This window comes from Paramacrobiotus metropolitanus, unplaced genomic scaffold (assembly GCF_019649055.1).
Source record: "Paramacrobiotus metropolitanus isolate TYO unplaced genomic scaffold, Prichtersi_v1.0 Parri_scaffold0000021, whole genome shotgun sequence".
In the NCBI taxonomy this organism is placed as follows: domain Eukaryota; kingdom Metazoa; phylum Tardigrada; class Eutardigrada; order Parachela; family Macrobiotidae; genus Paramacrobiotus; species Paramacrobiotus metropolitanus.
Genome location: NW_026570241.1, coordinates 251925 through 270634, shown reverse-complemented (window position 1 = coordinate 270634; position 18710 = coordinate 251925). Strand labels below are relative to the sequence as shown.

Genomic DNA, 18710 nt, shown 5'->3' with positions numbered 1-18710 from the left:
TAAATTTTAGGATCTTTATTTTGTAAGCAGTCGAATATTAAAATACTTACAAAATTACAATTGATAAAAATCATAAAACACATTAATTTTCTCGATTTTCCTGCTTGCAGACCGGAAGTGTCTTCGGATAGCATCGGCTCGCTGCGCTACCGCTTAGTGCAGTCCGTGGTAAATAATAAGAGTAGAACGAAAAGTCTTGACATAGATCCAGAGTTTTGAAGGTAGTTTGAGGAATTACTGAAAATGTTGCTGCTTTAAACTTTGCTAATTTTGACTGCAAATTTTGTTATCTTCGAATCGAATGTCGAAAATATTTATTGGGTGACTGCTGTGCAGCCTGTGCTATAGGGGCAAGCAGCAGTTTATGTTGCTTATCCTGAATTTATTATTAACTTATACCATCCTCTGTGTTTCAGTTTATACTTGCTGCTTGCAACTTGGATTTGTACTAAGTACTTTTGAGTTTTGAGTTTTTATTTCTGTCCCTGTCGATCTCGCACTCTTATTAGTTGTTCGTGTAACATTGGTTACTTCTGGACAATGTGGAGTTTTGAATTGGACTCATCGATTATGAAGAAGCAATGAAAGACTGATCGTTTTAACTTGTGTAGTTATTTCTCTGCCTTGCTGAATTCGTGGAGGTTGTGACTGTTGTACTTGTAACTTGTTGTATCGTCGAGTTTGTGTCAAGGTTGGATTTGTTCGATGCGTTGACGCAAACGGCAGCTTCCCCGCGGAGGACAGGGTACGCGCGATGCTAGCGGACTGCTGGAGAACTGCAGAATGAATCCAGAAAAGCCTCCGATAGCATCGGAGTCGACTGTGGAGCCCAGCCACATCCTGTGCAACGACGGTATTGCCTATGTCAACGAGATTCCCGAGGAGCTCCTCATTAAGATATTCCGGAGAATCGATGTCTTCACGCAGAAAAAATTGCGGCAGTAAGTGTTGCAGTGCTTTGTACGGTGTAGTCTGACAATCTACGTCAACTGGCAGAGAGGACGTATCTGTACTTTAGTCAAACAGAGGTCTGGCAGTTTAAGTTTTTTTTATTTTCAGTCATCATTACTGATTTTGGAGTAAGCGTACGTATCATCAGCCCAGCTAATAATATAAAAATACTGTATCAGAATTTTCATATGAAATTTTTATCTTCAAAATTGATCTGATTTCTATGATTCCGATTCCGGGGGATTTTGTTTACTGGCGAATATCATAATTATGGTACTTACCAGATTTGATGCGCAGCAGTGAATCGTAGTGCAGTGGTCACGCAGTCTCACATCCATTGACGATTTGCAAAACTGTGACTCTTAATGGTGGTTAAAAAGTGCTAACAAATTATTCCTTCGATGACTCCCACTTTAGATAGTTTCATTATCATAATTTTCGTCATGTTCTTCTGACTGACCATACCAACGGAGTCAGTTAAACAAAATTTCTTTCTGCTCCTTGTGAATGTCTGGAAATTTCCTCTCGTTGAAGAGAAATCGGAGCCGTTCTGGAATTTTTTAATAATAATTGTTTTAAGGACTCCGTTGAGTGTGGGTTTGTTGTTTTGCAGGGTGTGCAAAAAATGGAACGGCCTGCTGAAGACGAAGAGCATCCGCAAGTACGTGATCCTGGATTTGTCGGTGTGTCTGACGGACATTGACTGGCTGTACTACACGGATGACTGGTGTGCCGCTTTCATGGGACCCGACACGGAGTACCTAAGCATTCTGTGCGGAAATGATCTGGACAACATCAGCGACGCTATACTGCGGCATTTCTTCTCGGAGGGATGCCGCTGGGCGGTGTTGCACTGTCCGCAGCTGCGCCGTCTGACCATTGTCGGCGGAAAGATCGATGTGCGCTGTTTCCTGGAGCTGCCGCGGACGGTGCAATCGGCACGGCTGCTGGATGTGCTGGTCGGGGAGCAGATTGAGCCGGGAGTGTACAATTATTACAGGTAGGTGGATTTAACTTTTTCAGGAGACTTATTCAAATTTAGAACTAAATTACAGTAATTCAAGAAATTGTAAAATGTAAGACTAAGATGCACTTCATGTATGGACTATTAAAAAGGAAACAGCTGTTGCCAATTAACCGACATAAAATTAAGTCATAAAATACCATATAAAAGAAAAATTAACATGATAAAATTATCAGACTAAACGATAAGAAAAAATGAAACTGATCACCAGCCCTGCTCTGGCGCGGCCACCCAATGTAGTCTGGTAGTGCGATTGTAGTATAGTGGTTCTAGCTGGGTCGGAATCGTGGTGATGAGCCATAAGAAATATTTGTAGATGAAAATTGGATGAAGATTTCACAATAACGTTGTTGATGTGTTGAATATTGTTTTTGCCCAAATGAGTTAAATGCGAGCGTAATATTCGATTTGCGGTACAAAGTGCAACTGTAAACTGATTAGACGTTGGTCGATACTGTTTGTGAAACGGTTTAGTTTTCAAAACTTTTAGGGAAAAAAGGAAAAAAATGTTTCTCGTTTTGTCGCCATAACGGCAGTCCGCAGTTTACATACAGACAGTTTTGTTTCTATGCAGTAAATACTGTTTTTGTGAGCAGTTCATTTAAACCACAGAACAGGATTGTTTTTTCCAGATATTTGCAAACACATTATAAAGTCTGCCTGCTTAATTTAACAGTGATTTCTACATACAAAGTATTTATCTGTACATTTAGTAATTGCGTTTTATGCAAGGGTATTTTGCTGCAGAAACACAGCGAATATTGTACGAGACTACGAGTCGGATAAAAATTGTTACTGTTCAGTGAAGAAGCCACCGTTCAGTGGTTACGTATCGATTATTTCAAGGTCAGATTGTGATTTTGCAGTGTTAAAGTGGATAACGAGACGATCGATCTGTGGGATGTACGGAGACGGGAGGAGAACGTGGCGGCCACACTGGAGCGTCATGCAGCGCCGTTATTAGCCGAAGAGATGCATCGCTTGCAGCAAGAACTACCGGGATTGACGGGCGAGTTGCAGATTAGCACAGTCGGACTTCTACAAAGGTACGGATTGCGCAATGATAATAATTATAGAAGCATTTATCATATGTAGTTTTCTTTCTGATGTAGGTACCCGTATATTTACAGTCAGCCGCACGATTCTATTACATATGACCAAACGGAAAAATTAATGAAAACAGCGAAAACAAAATTAAAATGCGTTTGCACTATTCTTGCGTTTTCTTTGTATCGAAATAAATAAAGCGGATTACCGGGATGTTGTAGTGCGTCGGCAATGGTAACGTCGTACGAAATTCAAATTGTGCTATGCATTGAGCCTACGAGATACATAAACTGCAAAAAAATAAAATTTTAAATGAATGCTCTGAGCTGGGGAAGTTTGATTGCGTTAATAAATATTTTTGTATACTTAAATAAATGAATATTTACAACAAACGAACATTTATATGTATTTTTCGTTTTGCTTAGAAATATTATCTTTTGGTTTTTAGCCTCCTGTTTTAGGGAACTGCATATTTGAATGTTAAGAAATCAATCAAATTATCTGGGTATACTCGTATACAGTCACTAAGTCACTTCCTGTTGTTTAAAAGAAAAATGGTAGAAGAATTGTAAATTTTGCAGGCGAGAGCCTCGTTTCCAGCAAATGTACTGCGTGGATCTGTCACGGGTGGATCTGGACAAACTGAAAGTAACGACAGTGGGAATGCTCTACAAATTAATTGTGTCGCCGTAAAGTTGTTTAAATCGTTATTTGTAAAATAATCCAGGGATGCCTTTGCATCCTGGATTATTGTATTGATGCGTAGGTTCTGGTTTAATTTAATGTCCGGTGTAAAATTTTATTTTGCAAATTTTATCTGCGCTGTAGCATACATTCTCAGGAATCTTGTTTTACGTTGAAACTGTACATAGGTTTTGCATGTTTTCGTTATGTGAATTGGTATTTAATGGTTATCTATCATGTCGGTGTTCGATAGAAATGAATGAGTTGATTTTGCTGTCTGCAGCTTCGAAAATTGTTTATAAACTTGTGTAAATACTATGTGTCACAACAAAACTAGTAGGCTCATGACTTTAGGCATTTTAGTATGATTTTACACTGGGCCCACCACGATAAAGCCAACACTTGTACGGTGACTGTCGTAGAACGTTGGCATTATAATGGGTCCAAAATCCCAACGAAAGCGTTGCCATTATAATCTGTGATTTAATTAAATAGTCCTCTTGTCCTACCTTTTTGGGAATACTGAAGCAACATAATATTAATGTTCGTGAGTGGATATTTTCACTTCATCAATCGTTTCCTGTTGCGGCAACAAGTATTTTTAGTCTTTCCATAGTTGCGTAATTAGATCCATTTTAAATTAATTAAGTAATTATCGTTTTCCGGTTTTCTTTGCAATTCTCACATAATTATTGTATTTTGGGATTCTAAAATATGCCATAATCCCAGGCTCAAAGCATAATTTTAGAAAGCATTTAAACTGGAAAATTTGACATTTACCGAGATACTTTTTATTTTGTGCATCAATGTGAACCTTTCCTCTATGTCCACAACTTGAAATTGGTAAAATGCTGACAATTACGGCTATTTATTTTTAAACCAAACTCAAGTTACAAACTTGTGTGGCATGTGGAATTGTTCATAAGTACGGATAATAACAGCAGTGCTGAAAACCTTTCGCGCTTTTTATTTTGATAACCAGACTGGCTTCTCCCTTGCCACCATATTGTTTGAATAAATCAGCGCTCGACGTAAAAAACAGGCACGAAAATATAATTTCTCCTATCAATATCAAATTCACCAGTAAAATCAATCCGGAGTCCTCATCCCCGTTCACTTCCGGTCGGACCTCCCCTTCCCCGTCCACACACTGCACCCAGGCCACTTCCCGCACATAACTCTCCCGCTCGCCCCGACAATTCAGCGGACATGTATACACCATCACCGTCCCGAAATCCAGTCCCTCCGTCAGACTCTCTTCCTGCTGCAAATAATTCAACAACTGCGGCATAATCTGGAACTCAAAGCGCCGCGAATTCCGACACACCGCACAGGGCGGCAGCCGGCTCTCCTCGGGGGGCGGCGTTCTTACTGGAAATAAGCAGGGGCACCCCATCCCGCTGGTACCGCAGCACCTGCGTGGGGTAGGCGGCCACCCGCTTGCGGAACTGCTGGAAGACTTTGTCTTTGGTCCGCGCACAGAACGTCTCCAATTCATCCACACCGACGTCGTTCAACTCGGGTTTTAATTTCTCCACGGCATTTTTATACTCCGACGCCTTCTCCTGATCGGATTTGGTGGTATTTGGAGGGTCCTGCGCTTCCTCCGACTCAGCGACGATCTCGTACTCGGCGAACGTGACTGCAGAGTTCCTCACGGGTTCGCCGCGCTGGATCGTCGCATCCCCGCGGATTTTCTCGCATTCCTCTTTGTGCCCGTTCTTCCACGCTAGGATCTGGTGGCTCCGACTGCAGTAGAAGGATTTCTTGCAGGAGGCGCAGGTGTTGGGCGCCAGACAGCCGCAGACGGCGCAAAGCGGATGTTTGATCAACGGATCCGCCGCTGCAGGGTCCTCGGCTGGAGGCTCATCGCTGTACATGCTGTTGACGCGTGGCAATCCACAGCGGAGGACAATAAAGGATTTGGATAACCCGGGGGTGGTGCAGGCGGTCTTACGGCAGGCAAAGACGAAGATGGTGCGATGGAAATTCTGCGCATTGGCGTCGTTTTCCGTGGCGTACATCTGCAGGAGAAACGATGTGGGTTCGCTACACACGGGGCACTGCAGGTCGCGGGGTGCGGGGAGAGAGTGGAGATCCAGCCAAGCCGGAAAACCGCCGATTTTGCTGGGGAAATAACGATGATGTAGCTTCCAGGTGGGAACTTCTTCGGCGAAGCCCAGCTCCACGCTCGATTTGGCTTTGGCAGTCATTCTCAGTTTTCAATCAGCAAAATTAGTAGCTGGCTCAAGTTAATGAAATCAATCGATAACCGTTGGATTAATTGTTCTGATTTTTAGCACAAGTGTACAACGCAAAATAAAAAAACTGGCAAGAAGGAATTGTGAAACTAATGAAATTAAATTAAACCAGAGAAATTTAAATTCAAATTTTCTAACCTCGTGCAGCAGTCGTGACTCGTGCAGGTGCTCGTCAAAATTAATAAAATACACAGAGTGGCGCAGCGAGCCATTTCAAAGCACCTTCCGGCCCTTCTCTCGCCTCAAGTAAATGTTGGGCTCGGCAAAAGCTTTTAAGCTACACAGCACACAGCGGTGAGCGGTCAAACTCAGCTTCCTGTCTGTTTAGTTATTCTACAAAAAATTAGGAAAGTATAATAACACTGCCAAAAATAATCAGGAGAATGCTGCGTTCTTTGTGGACAAAACCATGAGCGTGGCAGTTGTCAATACTGGAGCGAGTCTGACCCTAAAAGGTAAGGGATCGTTACGCCACCGGCTACAAGTGTTGAAGCATGGCCAAGATTTCCCTGACCGCTGAGTCGCTGACTCGCACACTCACATCGTGACAGAACAAGTCAGCCAGTCGTGCCGTTTAAACTTGAGCAACCATCACTCGACTCGGGATCTTTTGCTTTGCCAACTTTCACCTGTTTTATTTGCGTCTGCGCACTATTTTTTTCACTTTTCCATTCTGCTGGTGTTGCAGCATAACCACTGACAGTTGCTTACCTTTTCCACCGTTGAAACATGTCGTCCATCAGCAGTCGCTTTCCAGGACAACGTGAACGTGCAACGTCCACCATGTCCAACGCGTCGGGCGTCACCCAGCTGAGCAACATCACCGTGGCCGTCCAAAACGCCATCTTCCGCTGCCGCAACGTCCCCGCCTTCCATCCACCCCCACCGGAGCCGGCGGAGATCCCGGTCCGAGAGAAAGAGACAGTGAAAACGGCTGCCGTTGAGAAAGGCCACACCAGCAGTGTCCATGCACGCTCCGATGCTCCCGCGGCTGTTTTCAAAGCCCCTGCTCTGCCGCCGGCGAAAAAACCACCCCCACCAGCGAAAACGAAAGCCCCATCCCCTCCCGCGAAAAAGAAAGCCCAATCACCAGTGAAGAAACGCACCCAAGCGTCCTCGCCACCGGCCAAACAACCGCCGACCAAGCGCAATCCGATTCGTGGATGCCGCGCTAAGGCTGCGACGTCGGTGTACAAGGAAGCCTCGCGATCGCGATCGCCGTCACCGTCGCCCCGCCATAAGCGCAAGGCTACTAAATCGCCGGCATCCGATAAGCAGCGTTCCCGTCCAACGCAGAGCGTGGTTTCGACAAACGCAAAACCGGCGGCATCCACCGTGGCTGCGAAGCCGAGTGCCCGCGTCGTGGCCGTTGAGAAAGCTGTGCTGCCGCCGCCAGCGCCGTTGCGAGAAGTGGAGTCGAGAGTGAGCGAGACACGACCCTTCTCCACGCCCTACATGATGACACCACTAGCAGCGTCCACGCCGATGCCGCCGCCGTTACCACCATCGCAGCCAACTGTGCGGAAAATTGTCAACGACGGCCTGCTGCAGTTGATCGGGAAGGTGCGAACGATGGCCAATCTGGAGAAGGTACGTGACGGAAAATTAATTAACCAACCAACATGACTTATTTTGCGGCAAAAGTGTATGCTTCTTTGATATTAAAAATTTTAATAATGATATAATTGTATTGTAGATCTCATTTGTATAATAATAATGTCATAATTATTATTGTGGAATGCAGTAAGTAATACTTTATGTGTAATAAATGTGTTTAAGTTTTCGCAGTGTTGTTTTTCCCGGTTAAAATAGATAAATTTTAATTTAAATAATAATAAGCATGTGGTTTTATTTTTACAGGAACGCTGTGGACACGGTGTGTCGGCTCATGGCCATATGAAGGAGCATTACGAGCAGACTGCACAGTGTATGACGGAGTTGGAAGAGTTCATCCGCACGGAAAGCCAGTTCAGGTGAGTTAGTGCGCAGTAAATATAATTGTTCGAGCTGGCGGCTGTTAAAATGATGTCGGTATTGAGCAGATATTTTATGCTTTAAAACACACTGATGCTGTATTTTTTTTGTAACGTCGGTGTCTTCTTCATTTGTTTCATATTTAAGCCCATGTATGTTTAAAATAATCCTTTATCAACTCTAATTTTCTTCGATCCTTAAGGAGAAATGTGACTGTCCAGACGTTATCCGTCGGTGCCGGAAGTGATTTCATTAACCTACACGCCCGCGTACATGTGTATCAAACGGACCCACTCACCCGAAAATTTATGATCTTTTCATAATAATTTCGCTTAATTCCCTTAAAGTGTATTTGAACCTCTGTAATCTGCATATATTTGAAATAATTCCGTATATCAATGATAATGCATATTAATTTTTCCAGCCGTATGGCTTCACCGGCTTCGACTCCGCCGGCAGCTGCGGCGCCCCGAACGGTTACCGCTGCTCGCCAGCCGGCCCTTGTTGCAGCGCCTTCTCTGCCCCGCAGTGCTGATATCTTAATGAAGAAACTGCAGAATGTCATGGATGCCGTTGTCAATGTGGACGAGAAACGAATTGCTGATGCACTGAAAATGCTGGGAGACATCCGCAAGAGCGTCATGGCTGCCGATAATCTCCGCAACGAAAAGTATTAATTACAGCACAAGTTATAACCTAAATTCTCGGCTGTATTGCTTAAAAAGTGCATTAAACCGCACTTTATAAAAATAATTGTCTGTTATGATTTACTTTATACTCCGTACATGCGGCTTGATTAAAATGTGTAGAATTGTTATAAAAAAGATTTTGTGGAGTTAATCTTTTATTTTAATATGTAGTGTGTAGTAAAACTAAAAATGATAGCCACAGTTCTTATTGTGATGATATGTGGTACTATCTACATTACTTTTTGTGCAATTTTCAGTAATCTTTTTTTGGTTTTAGGATGCAAGAGATGACCTTGTTGATGCGGCAGTTGGCTGGAATTGTCGGTGGCTCGCTCTGAGTAAGACAGTTTTGTGGTAACAGTGGAGAAAAGAGAATATTTGTGTTATTATAATTTTTGGTTCTGCGCTTATCTGTATTTATTTGTTTTTATTTTCTCGCATCAATTTCGTGAAGTGATGCGGAAAATGTATGTGCTCGTTGCACCCAACTGGATCTTTAATAATTTTCGGATTTCGAGTTTTTATCTTTTGCTGTTAGTTCAGTTTTCGTCAGGCGCGTAAACGGTAAAGGTATTGGATACTCTGTACCTGTACAGGCTGTACTTATCGTACAATATTAATTACATTTTTTAGCGTTTTTCCATTGTTATAAACATCAGCTGGCAAGAGCGAGCATACACTACTGTATATATACTGTTTTCTATATTCATTAGCGTTATCATGTTTTACTGTTTTGACTTATGACTAGTAAAACTGATTGTTTATGAAGCAGTACAGCAGTACTAAAATTAAAATATAGTATCTTTTTCTTAGTAATTGCTGTACAGTACATTATCAATTAAAGTACTGTAGTGGTATTAATTTCAGTAATAATATTGTTCATGTAATTGCATGTTTTGGTTGTTTCACGAACGTGTACGGATAATGACATCGTAGTCATAGCAAAGGACCATTGCTCCAACAAAATTAATGAAAATTTAAGGCATTGTCAAGGAAACGAAATTATCGAGAACAGAACATTAACTTAACTGTACGTGCACAACCGGCACTACTCATTAGGACTACGCCATATTCCCTGCCAACAACAACAGCCGGCATTGCGAACACATGCATTTGATATTAGTTGTCAACTGAAGATTTCACGTTACCACAATTACTGTCCAGGGCGACAACTGTGCAGCTTACCAGTCAGCGGTCTTAAAACGGGAGAAATTTAATTTACATTTACAAGCATACGTCATATAAATATGCATAGAACGGATCGATCTGCTGTTGAATTCTCCACACACATATTAACGGATTATCTACAAAAGAACTTCTGAAAGCGGAAACAGGGAGCGAAACGTTGAAAATGTGCGCCACGGTCGAAGCAGCGCAGTTCATTAACTGATGTACCCCAAATTACATAACGTCCATATGCATACATACAGATACAAGTAGCCAAAATACCATAGAAGTATGCCACATGACAAAATACGATTTATGTAAAATAGCCACCCACGTAAATCTGAAGCTATAGTCTCCATAAAATCACCATATCTCTTTTGGTCGACGCACATTCAACATCTTACAATATTTTTCTGCCAGTACAAAATCATTCACATAATAACGCAGTCCTTCTTCTTTTCGCCGTGCCCGTGGCCGTGTTTCTCCTTCTCCGCGGCCGCCAAACTAACCGGTCGCTCCCCGGCCACATTACCAATGCAATACTGCTGCATCATCTGGCGGGCATCCTTACTATGCCCCGCATCCTCCCATGCCTCCGTCCCGTCCTTCCCCGCAAACTGCAGCAGAATATCCGGTCCACCGGGATGACTGGCCAGGAACGCCGTCACATCGTACACCTTCCCGTGCACCACTACCCACACAGATCGCTCTTCGTTGTGCGACAAGACATCTTCCCATGTCAGCTGCTGGATGCTGGATTTCGGGGCCGTCATGATGGAACCGTCAGAAAAATATTATATAATCACAGTCTACGAGAAAAAATTCGGTAGACGATTTTACTGGCGGGTATGGAGGAAGACGGAAAATGAATTGGAGAAAGTTGGAAATATGTGCTGTAGCGTGTGTTGATTCACGTTGATTTGCCTGCAGACTGTGCTGCACTGCCAGCGTCAGCTGTGTCTGTGCGACCAGCTGTATTTTGGACGAACGGTGTGTGCTGTACAATGGGCTTTCAATTTAGCCGGATATACCGGTTTACTGTCAATTGGCCAGCGGAAGAACTGGATTAAACGCTGTAGCGGCTGCGTGAAAAAATGCTGAGTCGCTGTGTTGATAAATGCTGTGAAAAGTATTTGCTGGTTAAGACGTTCGATGTGTGTGTATCGAGTTGGCGTGACCGTGTAACTCATCATTCCATGGCTCAAAGGCGGTGAATGGGTGTTAGCCGGGGGAAATGTGTTTTTTTCTTGCTTGGGCAAAAGGCATTTATATCCAGTACAATTATTAATGGGACGGCTGTAGTGGATGAATGGGCTAATCTAATGGCAGATGGTATCGACACTTGTTAACTGATTGTGATTATCATGTAACGTGTGCAATATAAGTGCATAAATAACGAGTGGTCGATCAGGAATCGCGCGGGAATTTTTATTCCAAATTAACAGTTATTTAGTCTTATGGCATTCTATACTAGCTGCATGTAGTGATACTGTGATAGTCAAACTGCTATATTTTTTAATTCCTCTGTTTGCGAGTCTTGTTGGCGATTTTCGTGCACAGCTGTACAGTATAATTACCTGTACGTCGATAATTTCGCAGGCTTCTTTGTGGCAAATATCATTCACTGTCACAAGAACATAAAACTGATATAAATCGGATAGACTTCTAATTAATAAATATTATCGCATCTACAATAGCTTGCAGAATCGCTTTTTCTGCGTGACTTTCGATATTTGAGAATTATCCAAATAACGATATTATTATTGTTATTATTATTTACCTACATTTATCCGACATTATACGATACAGCCATTCTGTAATTCACAATGACACGCATTATTTCATATTCGTGATTTTGAATTCATTTATATTCGTGATTCGTGTTTCATATTCGTGATTTTTGAATTCATTTATATTTTCAACGAAAGTTAAAATCAGCAGTAAACACTGCGGATTTTAACTTTCGTTGAAAATATAAATGCGTGACGTACGCAAGGGCTTCTGCGTACTTTAGCATTATGATCACTCAGTTAAGATTATTTTACAATATAGATATTATTATTTTGATTCATCACTTAAGAAACTCTTCGTTAACCATTTCGCAGCCACTGCCGGCAGCCAGTACGACTGTACGAGTACTCGTAGAGTCGTAGGCAAGAGATTGCAGTACTTAAATCTTGCATGAAAGTGTAGTACAATGGCGCTATTTATTTGCACCACATGAGAATAATGTGTTTTCGTTAAGTAAAAGTTACAGCTATCCGTTGGTAATGTCACTATTAGTTAAATTGTTTTTTATTTATTATAATGACATAGTAACGATAAAGCTACTCCACGTGTCTGAAAAGGATCATTAAAAGTAAATTATTTATCCTTGCTTATCGTATGTTTTATTCGTTCCCTAAATATACCGGTTGCACACCGGAAGGTATGATTAAATGTTAATATCCCGTGATCCAAAAATAACCAGGTTAAAACGTAGTCATTTCCAGGTGACCTTATCACCGGCATAGCATCGTCCGTGTAATGCAGAATAACTTTGTCTGTGATTCGCGTAGAAGAGACGATTATGCAGCTCATAAATGCCGGTGGAGGTGTGTTGTCTTTTCCTGCACTTTGTCCGATTGTTTTGTGTACACAATGCATTCCAAATCATATTCTACGCGGCTCGATATATGGTCATGAACGATAAACCGTCGAAGAAATATTAAGTAACCCACTTTTCGTACCTGGCTGCTTACGGCGGTATTTCGCTGTCTCAGCATAACGTACGCAACTTTTTCCAGCGATATCTGCTACTTCTGGGTTTTACCGGCGGTTGTTTGTTGGTGTTTTCCAGCTTGCGGCTCGTGTAATTTCTATTGTTCACCATACAGTTATTATTTTAATCGCACGTTGTTGGTGTTTTGACTGGGTATGGATGCAGCTAGTACGGGCGTGGATACTTCCGGTGGAAATAATTTTTTAGGAATTTTGGCGACGTTATGGGGGATAATTATTGCTGTTTACTTCTGGTCACTGCGCAGCGCTCAGCGTATAAGACCGGTTGGACGGAGTTTCGAATACCAGTCTGTGCAGGTGCGATTTTAGTGAATTGTTATAACGGCTTTTTGAATATGTACCGGGACTATTTAGTACGAGTTTTGGACAATTCACGCTGGTCTGTTTGAAAAAGAGAGAAAACCTGTATTATTTTTTTACAGTTTTTTTACAGTAACATTTCTGATAAGATAAATGTGATTTATTGCAGTCTCAAAACGTTCCAGAAAAACATGCAGGTTCCCTACTTTTCAGACAGACGAACGTTTGATGGGCATGCCATTACGAAATAGTATACCAATCGAATAATTCCCATTGCGAAGCTTATAGAAATCACATTTAAACGAGACGTATCGTTTATGATTGACGACTGTGGCATCTTACATTAATCCTTGCATCGGTAACTTTCCGGTTACATAATATTCTCAGCGGTTAAAACATCTTGATTATTAACTTGATAAGTAGATGCAGCCGTAGAGAAGTGGCATAATGCATATATCGCAGAGTAACAAATTCGTACGAGCTCTTTCTATGTACTTTTAAGATAAACGGCCGCACAGGTTAAAAAATATTAAAAACGATTCTTTTTGAAAAATTATTAGGTATTTCAATTTTGAAATGCAGTTACGGTCTCGCATATACAAGTAGGTTTAAAGACTTGGTAAGAGTGTGGTATGCACATGCTGTGAAATTAAAACATTGCAGAGTATTTTAGCATGAGTTTGTGCGCAGTAATATAAAGAACTTTCGTCGGTTTACCAGGTTTCGGATACCATTTCACAACAACGTTACTGGTTTATCTTCGTTCCCTTAAATTTCTGCGCGGAGTTGCATCATTTTTGTGTTTTATTTCTTAAAGAGAAAAAATGGAGCATGGACGCGGGGTAAGATGGGGAAACTGGACAAGCTGGGAATCGAAGTGCCGAAAACCTTGTATGAAATTTTGGAGCATGGTCTCAAAGCGTCAGGTAGGCAAACAGCAACTCCTAATGTGCCGTGTAAATTTAATAAGGCTTGACGACATAATATTTTGCATAGGCACATAATAATGTGCGTACTCGTGCACTTTATTTTAACACAACGTAACTGTGGGTAAAACTTAATTATGACGTTATACTATTTACAAGAAGTCATGGCCTTCGTATTTTGCCGAATCTGGTTGTATTCTTCAGTAAAATTTGCAACTGAAGAAAACTGAAATCATAGGAGAGCGCTTTGAAATTTAATTATTTTATGCGACTGCTTGCTTTGAAAGATTGCGTTATTCGTTTCTTGATGAAGTTTTTGTAATGCATAATCCGCCAGCTGCTGTATTAGAAGCTGTTACTCTAGCTAATAAGAAGTGGACGTCTAAAACGGCTGAATTTATTGTCCGGGTATTTTGCAGTTTTGCGGCTATAGTTATCAATCCGGTGCAGTAAAATTAAACAACCATACATGTACATAATTATTTCCGCGATTAGGTGCAGTTTGTGCTTATCGTAGGCGACGGCAAATGTCTGGGTTATCGCACCAGCTTGACCTCGCCGTACGTGTGGTTATCGTACTCGGAAGTGCTGGAACGCGTTAAGTATTTCGGCGCCGGTCTCGTGTATCTGGGCCTAAAACCGGCATCGGAGTCCTTCGTGGGAATCTTCGCTCGCACGTCTCCGGAGTGGGTCATTGCCGAATACGCCAGCTATGCGTACAGTCTGGTCACGGCGCCCATCTACGATTCACTCGGACCGGAAGGATGCCAAACGGCACTCAATCGCCGTGAGTGGGTGTAGACTGTGTAGTGACTATAATATAAAAATAAATAATACAATCCAGAAACAAAATACATGTATAAAACCCATACTTTTACTGTATATACAGAATACAGCGTAAAATGCATAAATAACATACATATATCTCGTTCCTTAAATGTGTTTAATAATCCAGAGCGATTTGAAGCGCACGCACTGCAGTTACTTTCTACACTTCTACTGGTTATTTTTGATGCACATTTTCATTTAAGTATAGTTCCAATAAAACAATTTTAGTGGATAATTTTTAGTGGGTGTCACGTTGTTGATCTGTGGAGATGATAAAAACTTTCAAACACTGATGACCGGAAACCATGTACTGAAGAAACTGCGAAATATCGTGTTTATTCAGTCCAGCGAAGAAACACGCGCCAAAGCCCATGCCCTTGGAATTCAAGTTTACCAGTTCGAGGACGTTGTGGTCAGTGATTATAAACACTGTATTTTGGATGGGGTGTCGTTATTGAAATTGATAGTAATTCGTCATTTTAATTGCGATTTGTTCGACATTTCATTTGTTTTTCCTATTACCACAGACTGTTGTAATACAAGCGTGCTTGTCAATGGGATAACGTTGTGTGCTTAACAGGAACTGGGAAAAAAGCACCCTACACCTCTACGGCTGCCGCGACCGGATGATCTGGCTATGTTGAATTTCACTTCCGGTACCACCGGTGAACCAAAATCGGCCATGCTGACGCACCGGACGCTTACGGCTTCCGTCGAGGCTATCCTCACTTCTATGCTGGTAACCTGTTCTTGATGTAATTTACATAGTGATGCAATGTTAATGTACTTTATTAACTAACTTATAATTCGATTAATTGATGTAGTTAATTAATCGGAGTAGAAGTATGATTCAGAGTATTGGTAAATAGTTTTTATTGAATTTATTTACTTTACGATGATACGGTGAAACGGTGGTTAAATACATTTGTATGAAATTAATCTACGTAATTATGCAGTTCTAATGTAGTTAATTTATCTTTAATGTAATTTAATTTCTTCTATAATTTGATACTTAATTTAATGCAATAAATCTGAGTGATCAGTTTTTATATATAACTAATAATGTTTCCCTTACTATGATATGGTGAGCCGGTAGTTATCTGCTCTGTACACGTGTATTCAATTAATCGTGACATTATTTCGCTCTCTTGCCTTAAAAATATTCGTTCAAAAGCTGCCAGTTTTATTATTTTGCAATTGTAAAAAAATATGATATTTTTTAATAAGCATTTTTCAATAAGTTGCATTATCTTGCATAACCGGTAAAACTTTTAAAATTATAGCCTTTACGGTTGAACACGGAAACGACGAGTTTGGCATATCTTCCGTTGGCGCACGTCATGGAACGGATCGAAGAACTGGCTATTTTTCTCTACGGCGGCAAAGTCGGCTTCAATTCAAACGGTGTGGCGCATCTGATCGAGGACATCCAGGAGTTGAAGCCGGATGTCGGGGTGTTGGTGCCGCGTGTACTTAACCGCATTTATGGCAAAATGATGGATAATATCCGCGGATCACTTATCAAGACGTTCATATTCAATTTGGCAGTATTCTGTAAAACCGTGGAAATGCGCTTTGGGCTGTACCGGAAGAACTCCATCTGGGATTATTTGATATTTGGTAAAGTGCAGAAAACACTGGGTGGCCGTATACGGTGCGTGGCGACCGGTTCGGCGCCGCAGGATGCCAAAATGACCAATACGATGAAGGCGGCGCTGGGATGCTATGTACGTGGGCGAAATATTGTTCTGCTACAAGTAGATTACATTATCTATTACCAAACCCATAGTAAAACTAACCGTGAAAACACTGTAACGTAAATTTACTAAAATTAATTAGGAATTATCAAGATAATACTGAATATAATTATCACTAAAAAATAATGAGATTATTCGACTGCAAATATTTTGTAGCAAGATAGATATCGAACAAAATATCATGTTTAAAAAAAAGGCAGAGTTGGCTAAAACATTCTCGAAACGGCTCACAAAATATGTTAAAATTTCCCGTTTTGCGCACTGTATTGTACTGAATACTCGCCTGTTTCTACAGCTGCATGCCAGTGTTCTAGGATGAGAATGATGCGATCAGTAATGAGTTAACGACACTACAGTTCCGTTCATTTTTTGTCATACTCGTAATTAAATCTGGTAATTTAGTGTTCCGCATTTTGTAATGGTATAACGGCTGATTTCCTAATCCGTATTAAAAACTGGTCAAAATGTGTTGTTTTTGCTTTTTGCATGCAGTTTTTCGAAATTTACGGGCAAACGGAAACTGCCGGTATCATCACCGCGACACTGCCCGGTGATCCATTCACCGGTCATGTGGGCTGTCCGGTGGAAGGCATGGAGATCAAACTGGTGGATGTGCCGGAACTGGGTTACTATGCCAAGGATCTCAAGGGGGAGATTTGCGCGCGTGGACCGCTGATCATGTCCGGATATTATGGGATGCCGGATAAGACCGCGGAGATTATGGACCCGGACGGATTCATCCATACCGGCGATGTGGGACACTTTGTTGAGGTATGGGCTTGTATAGGTTAAATGGCGCTTTCGGCGGTACAAAGAAAATTATTACTTACAGATTCTTTTTCCGTTTAATTTCTTCAGTTTTATCTAAGGCGTTACTAGATGTTTTGAACTATAATTGATTTAAGGGAGAAGCATGTTCATGCAGACCACAGGTGTAAAAACATTTGTTAAGTTGTTTCCATATGATTTAATACAGGGTTTTTTAATGGTCATTTAATGGTCAAAATCTATTTTCTCGCAAAATAAAGACCTCGCTCGTAGAACGAATCGAATAATTAAAAAAAACTATAACTTCTTATTTTTCCAACTTTTCAGTTGTATAATTTACACAAGTACAGAGTACTGTACGTACGAGTTTTCAAGTGTCAGATGTCAAAAGATGCACAGCAAGTGGCTTTAACAGCGCCATCACACTACAATATTTTGTTAATAATTTATTAGTGTGATAATGGGGAATTGAATAGTGATAGTGCTGAACGTTGCAAAATGTAAAAAAAATGCGAAGTCTACAAGCAACAACAATAATAATCATTTTGTGTATATGTTTTTTTAAATTCATTCTGCATTCTGTATTGCTATGACTGTCTGTACGTACTCTGTTTTTTTGACAGCTCAAATTTACTTACAGGGAGGTCGGTTAAAAATAATCGACCGGAAGAAGCACATCTTCAAGCTGAGCCACGGCGAGTACGTCGCGCCAGAACGCGTGGAGACGGAGCTGTTAACAAGCAGTCATTTCCAGCAGATCTTCGTGGATGGCAGCAGTCTGCATCCCTTCACCGTGGCCCTGGTCTACCCGAATTACGACCTTTTGCCACCGGAAGTGCGCAGCGATCCGGAACAGACCAAACAATTCCTGCTGGAGGAATTAGTCAATACCGGCAAACGCCGGCATTTGCGCTCCTATGAGGTACCAAAGAAAATCTACTTGCTCCCGGAAGTGTTCACACTGGAGAACGGCTTCCTAACGCCCACGCAGAAAGTGCGGCGGGAGGCGGTGCGAGTGGCATTTAAGCAGCAGTTGGCGGATATGTACCGCGGTGTTTCCCTAACGGACAATTAACCTACCATTAACGTACCAAAGAAATTCCGTAGGACGTTCAGTGTTTTCTACATTAAGAGGAGTTCTTGATTGTTGATTCGAATTTCTTATGGCAAAATATATAAAAATGTGAAAATGTGAAAAATGTTGTAACTTGGTGCTGATTGTGAGACCTGCACTAACGGTTACAAAAAATTTGTTATTTTTTTCTTATAAAAAGCTAAATTGATATCGGTTTCCCTATTTTCCGCAGTGCCGATTTTTGTACTATGGTGTTGCAACCAAAACATCGCCTGTTAAAAGATGCTTGCAGCATAAGCGTTGGGAATATTTATTTGGTTTGCTACGTAGGTGTTTGCATTATTATTTTATTCAGTCCATCGACATTATTACACGTTTTCGTGACATCAAGCTTAGAATATATTGGAATAATTTTTATTCGAAAACCACCTTTTTTGACAGTTAAAAGCGTCTGTGATGGGTGATTTGATTGTGAAAT

The 18710-nt window shown here is 41.3% G+C and overlaps 5 protein-coding genes across 5 annotated transcripts; 3 read left to right on the top strand and 2 right to left on the bottom strand.

Annotated features, from left to right (window-relative positions):
• The first annotated feature begins 193 nt into the window (after positions 1-193).
• Positions 194-4029, top strand: LOC129586558 (uncharacterized). Its single transcript, XM_055479857.1, has 4 exons — positions 194-941; positions 1565-1951; positions 2842-3021; positions 3604-4029. The coding sequence occupies exons 1-4, from the start codon at positions 784-786 to the stop codon at positions 3713-3715; spliced, it is 837 nt and encodes a 278-aa protein (XP_055335832.1). The 5' UTR covers positions 194-783; the 3' UTR covers positions 3716-4029.
• A 596-nt stretch (positions 4030-4625) lies between these two features.
• Positions 4626-6090, bottom strand: LOC129586460 (programmed cell death protein 2-like). The gene is given in 2 exon segments (XM_055479722.1): positions 4626-5069; positions 5071-6090. Coding segments are annotated over 2 exon segments (1293 nt in total). The 5' UTR covers positions 5920-6090.
• Positions 6091-6529: 439 nt separating this feature from the next.
• LOC129586601 (serine/arginine repetitive matrix protein 1-like) lies at positions 6530-9298 on the top strand. Its single transcript, XM_055479926.1, has 4 exons — positions 6530-7557; positions 7828-7940; positions 8366-8611; positions 8908-9298. The coding sequence occupies exons 1-4, from the start codon at positions 6697-6699 to the stop codon at positions 8966-8968; spliced, it is 1281 nt and encodes a 426-aa protein (XP_055335901.1). The 5' UTR covers positions 6530-6696; the 3' UTR covers positions 8969-9298.
• A 604-nt stretch (positions 9299-9902) lies between these two features.
• On the bottom strand, positions 9903-10856 carry LOC129586570 (uncharacterized). The gene has a single exon (XM_055479879.1). The coding sequence runs from the start codon at positions 10568-10570 to the stop codon at positions 10229-10231; it is 342 nt and encodes a 113-aa protein (XP_055335854.1). The 5' UTR covers positions 10571-10856; the 3' UTR covers positions 9903-10228.
• Positions 10857-12360: 1504 nt separating this feature from the next.
• LOC129586541 (long-chain-fatty-acid--CoA ligase 5-like) lies at positions 12361-18519 on the top strand. The gene is made up of 8 exons (XM_055479827.1): positions 12361-12875; positions 13696-13804; positions 14322-14591; positions 14875-15044; positions 15213-15371; positions 15916-16359; positions 16882-17160; positions 17798-18519. Exons 1-8 carry the CDS (start codon positions 12714-12716, stop codon positions 18230-18232), a joined length of 2028 nt encoding a protein of 675 aa, XP_055335802.1. The 5' UTR covers positions 12361-12713; the 3' UTR covers positions 18233-18519.
• The last annotated feature ends 191 nt before the right edge of the window (positions 18520-18710 follow it).

Coding starts and splice junctions, on each gene's coding strand:
- LOC129586558 (XM_055479857.1), top strand. CDS start 784: ATGAATCCAGAAAAGCCTCCGATAGCATCGGAGTCGACTGTGGAGCCC. Junction 942..1,564: donor ACGCAGAAAAAATTGCGGCA/GTAAGTGTTGCA, acceptor GTTGTTTTGCAG/GGTGTGCAAAAAATGGAACG. Junction 1,952..2,841: donor GGAGTGTACAATTATTACAG/GTAGGTGGATTT, acceptor GTGATTTTGCAG/TGTTAAAGTGGATAACGAGA.
- LOC129586601 (XM_055479926.1), top strand. CDS start 6,697: ATGTCGTCCATCAGCAGTCGCTTTCCAGGACAACGTGAACGTGCAACG. Junction 7,941..8,365: donor CGCACGGAAAGCCAGTTCAG/GTGAGTTAGTGC, acceptor TAATTTTTCCAG/CCGTATGGCTTCACCGGCTT. Junction 8,612..8,907: donor GATAATCTCCGCAACGAAAA/GTATTAATTACA, acceptor TTTTGGTTTTAG/GATGCAAGAGATGACCTTGT.
- LOC129586570 (XM_055479879.1), bottom strand. CDS start 10,570: ATGACGGCCCCGAAATCCAGCATCCAGCAGCTGACATGGGAAGATGTC.
- LOC129586541 (XM_055479827.1), top strand. CDS start 12,714: ATGGATGCAGCTAGTACGGGCGTGGATACTTCCGGTGGAAATAATTTT. Junction 12,876..13,695: donor TCGAATACCAGTCTGTGCAG/GTGCGATTTTAG, acceptor TATTTCTTAAAG/AGAAAAAATGGAGCATGGAC. Junction 14,592..14,874: donor CCAAACGGCACTCAATCGCC/GTGAGTGGGTGT, acceptor GATAATTTTTAG/TGGGTGTCACGTTGTTGATC.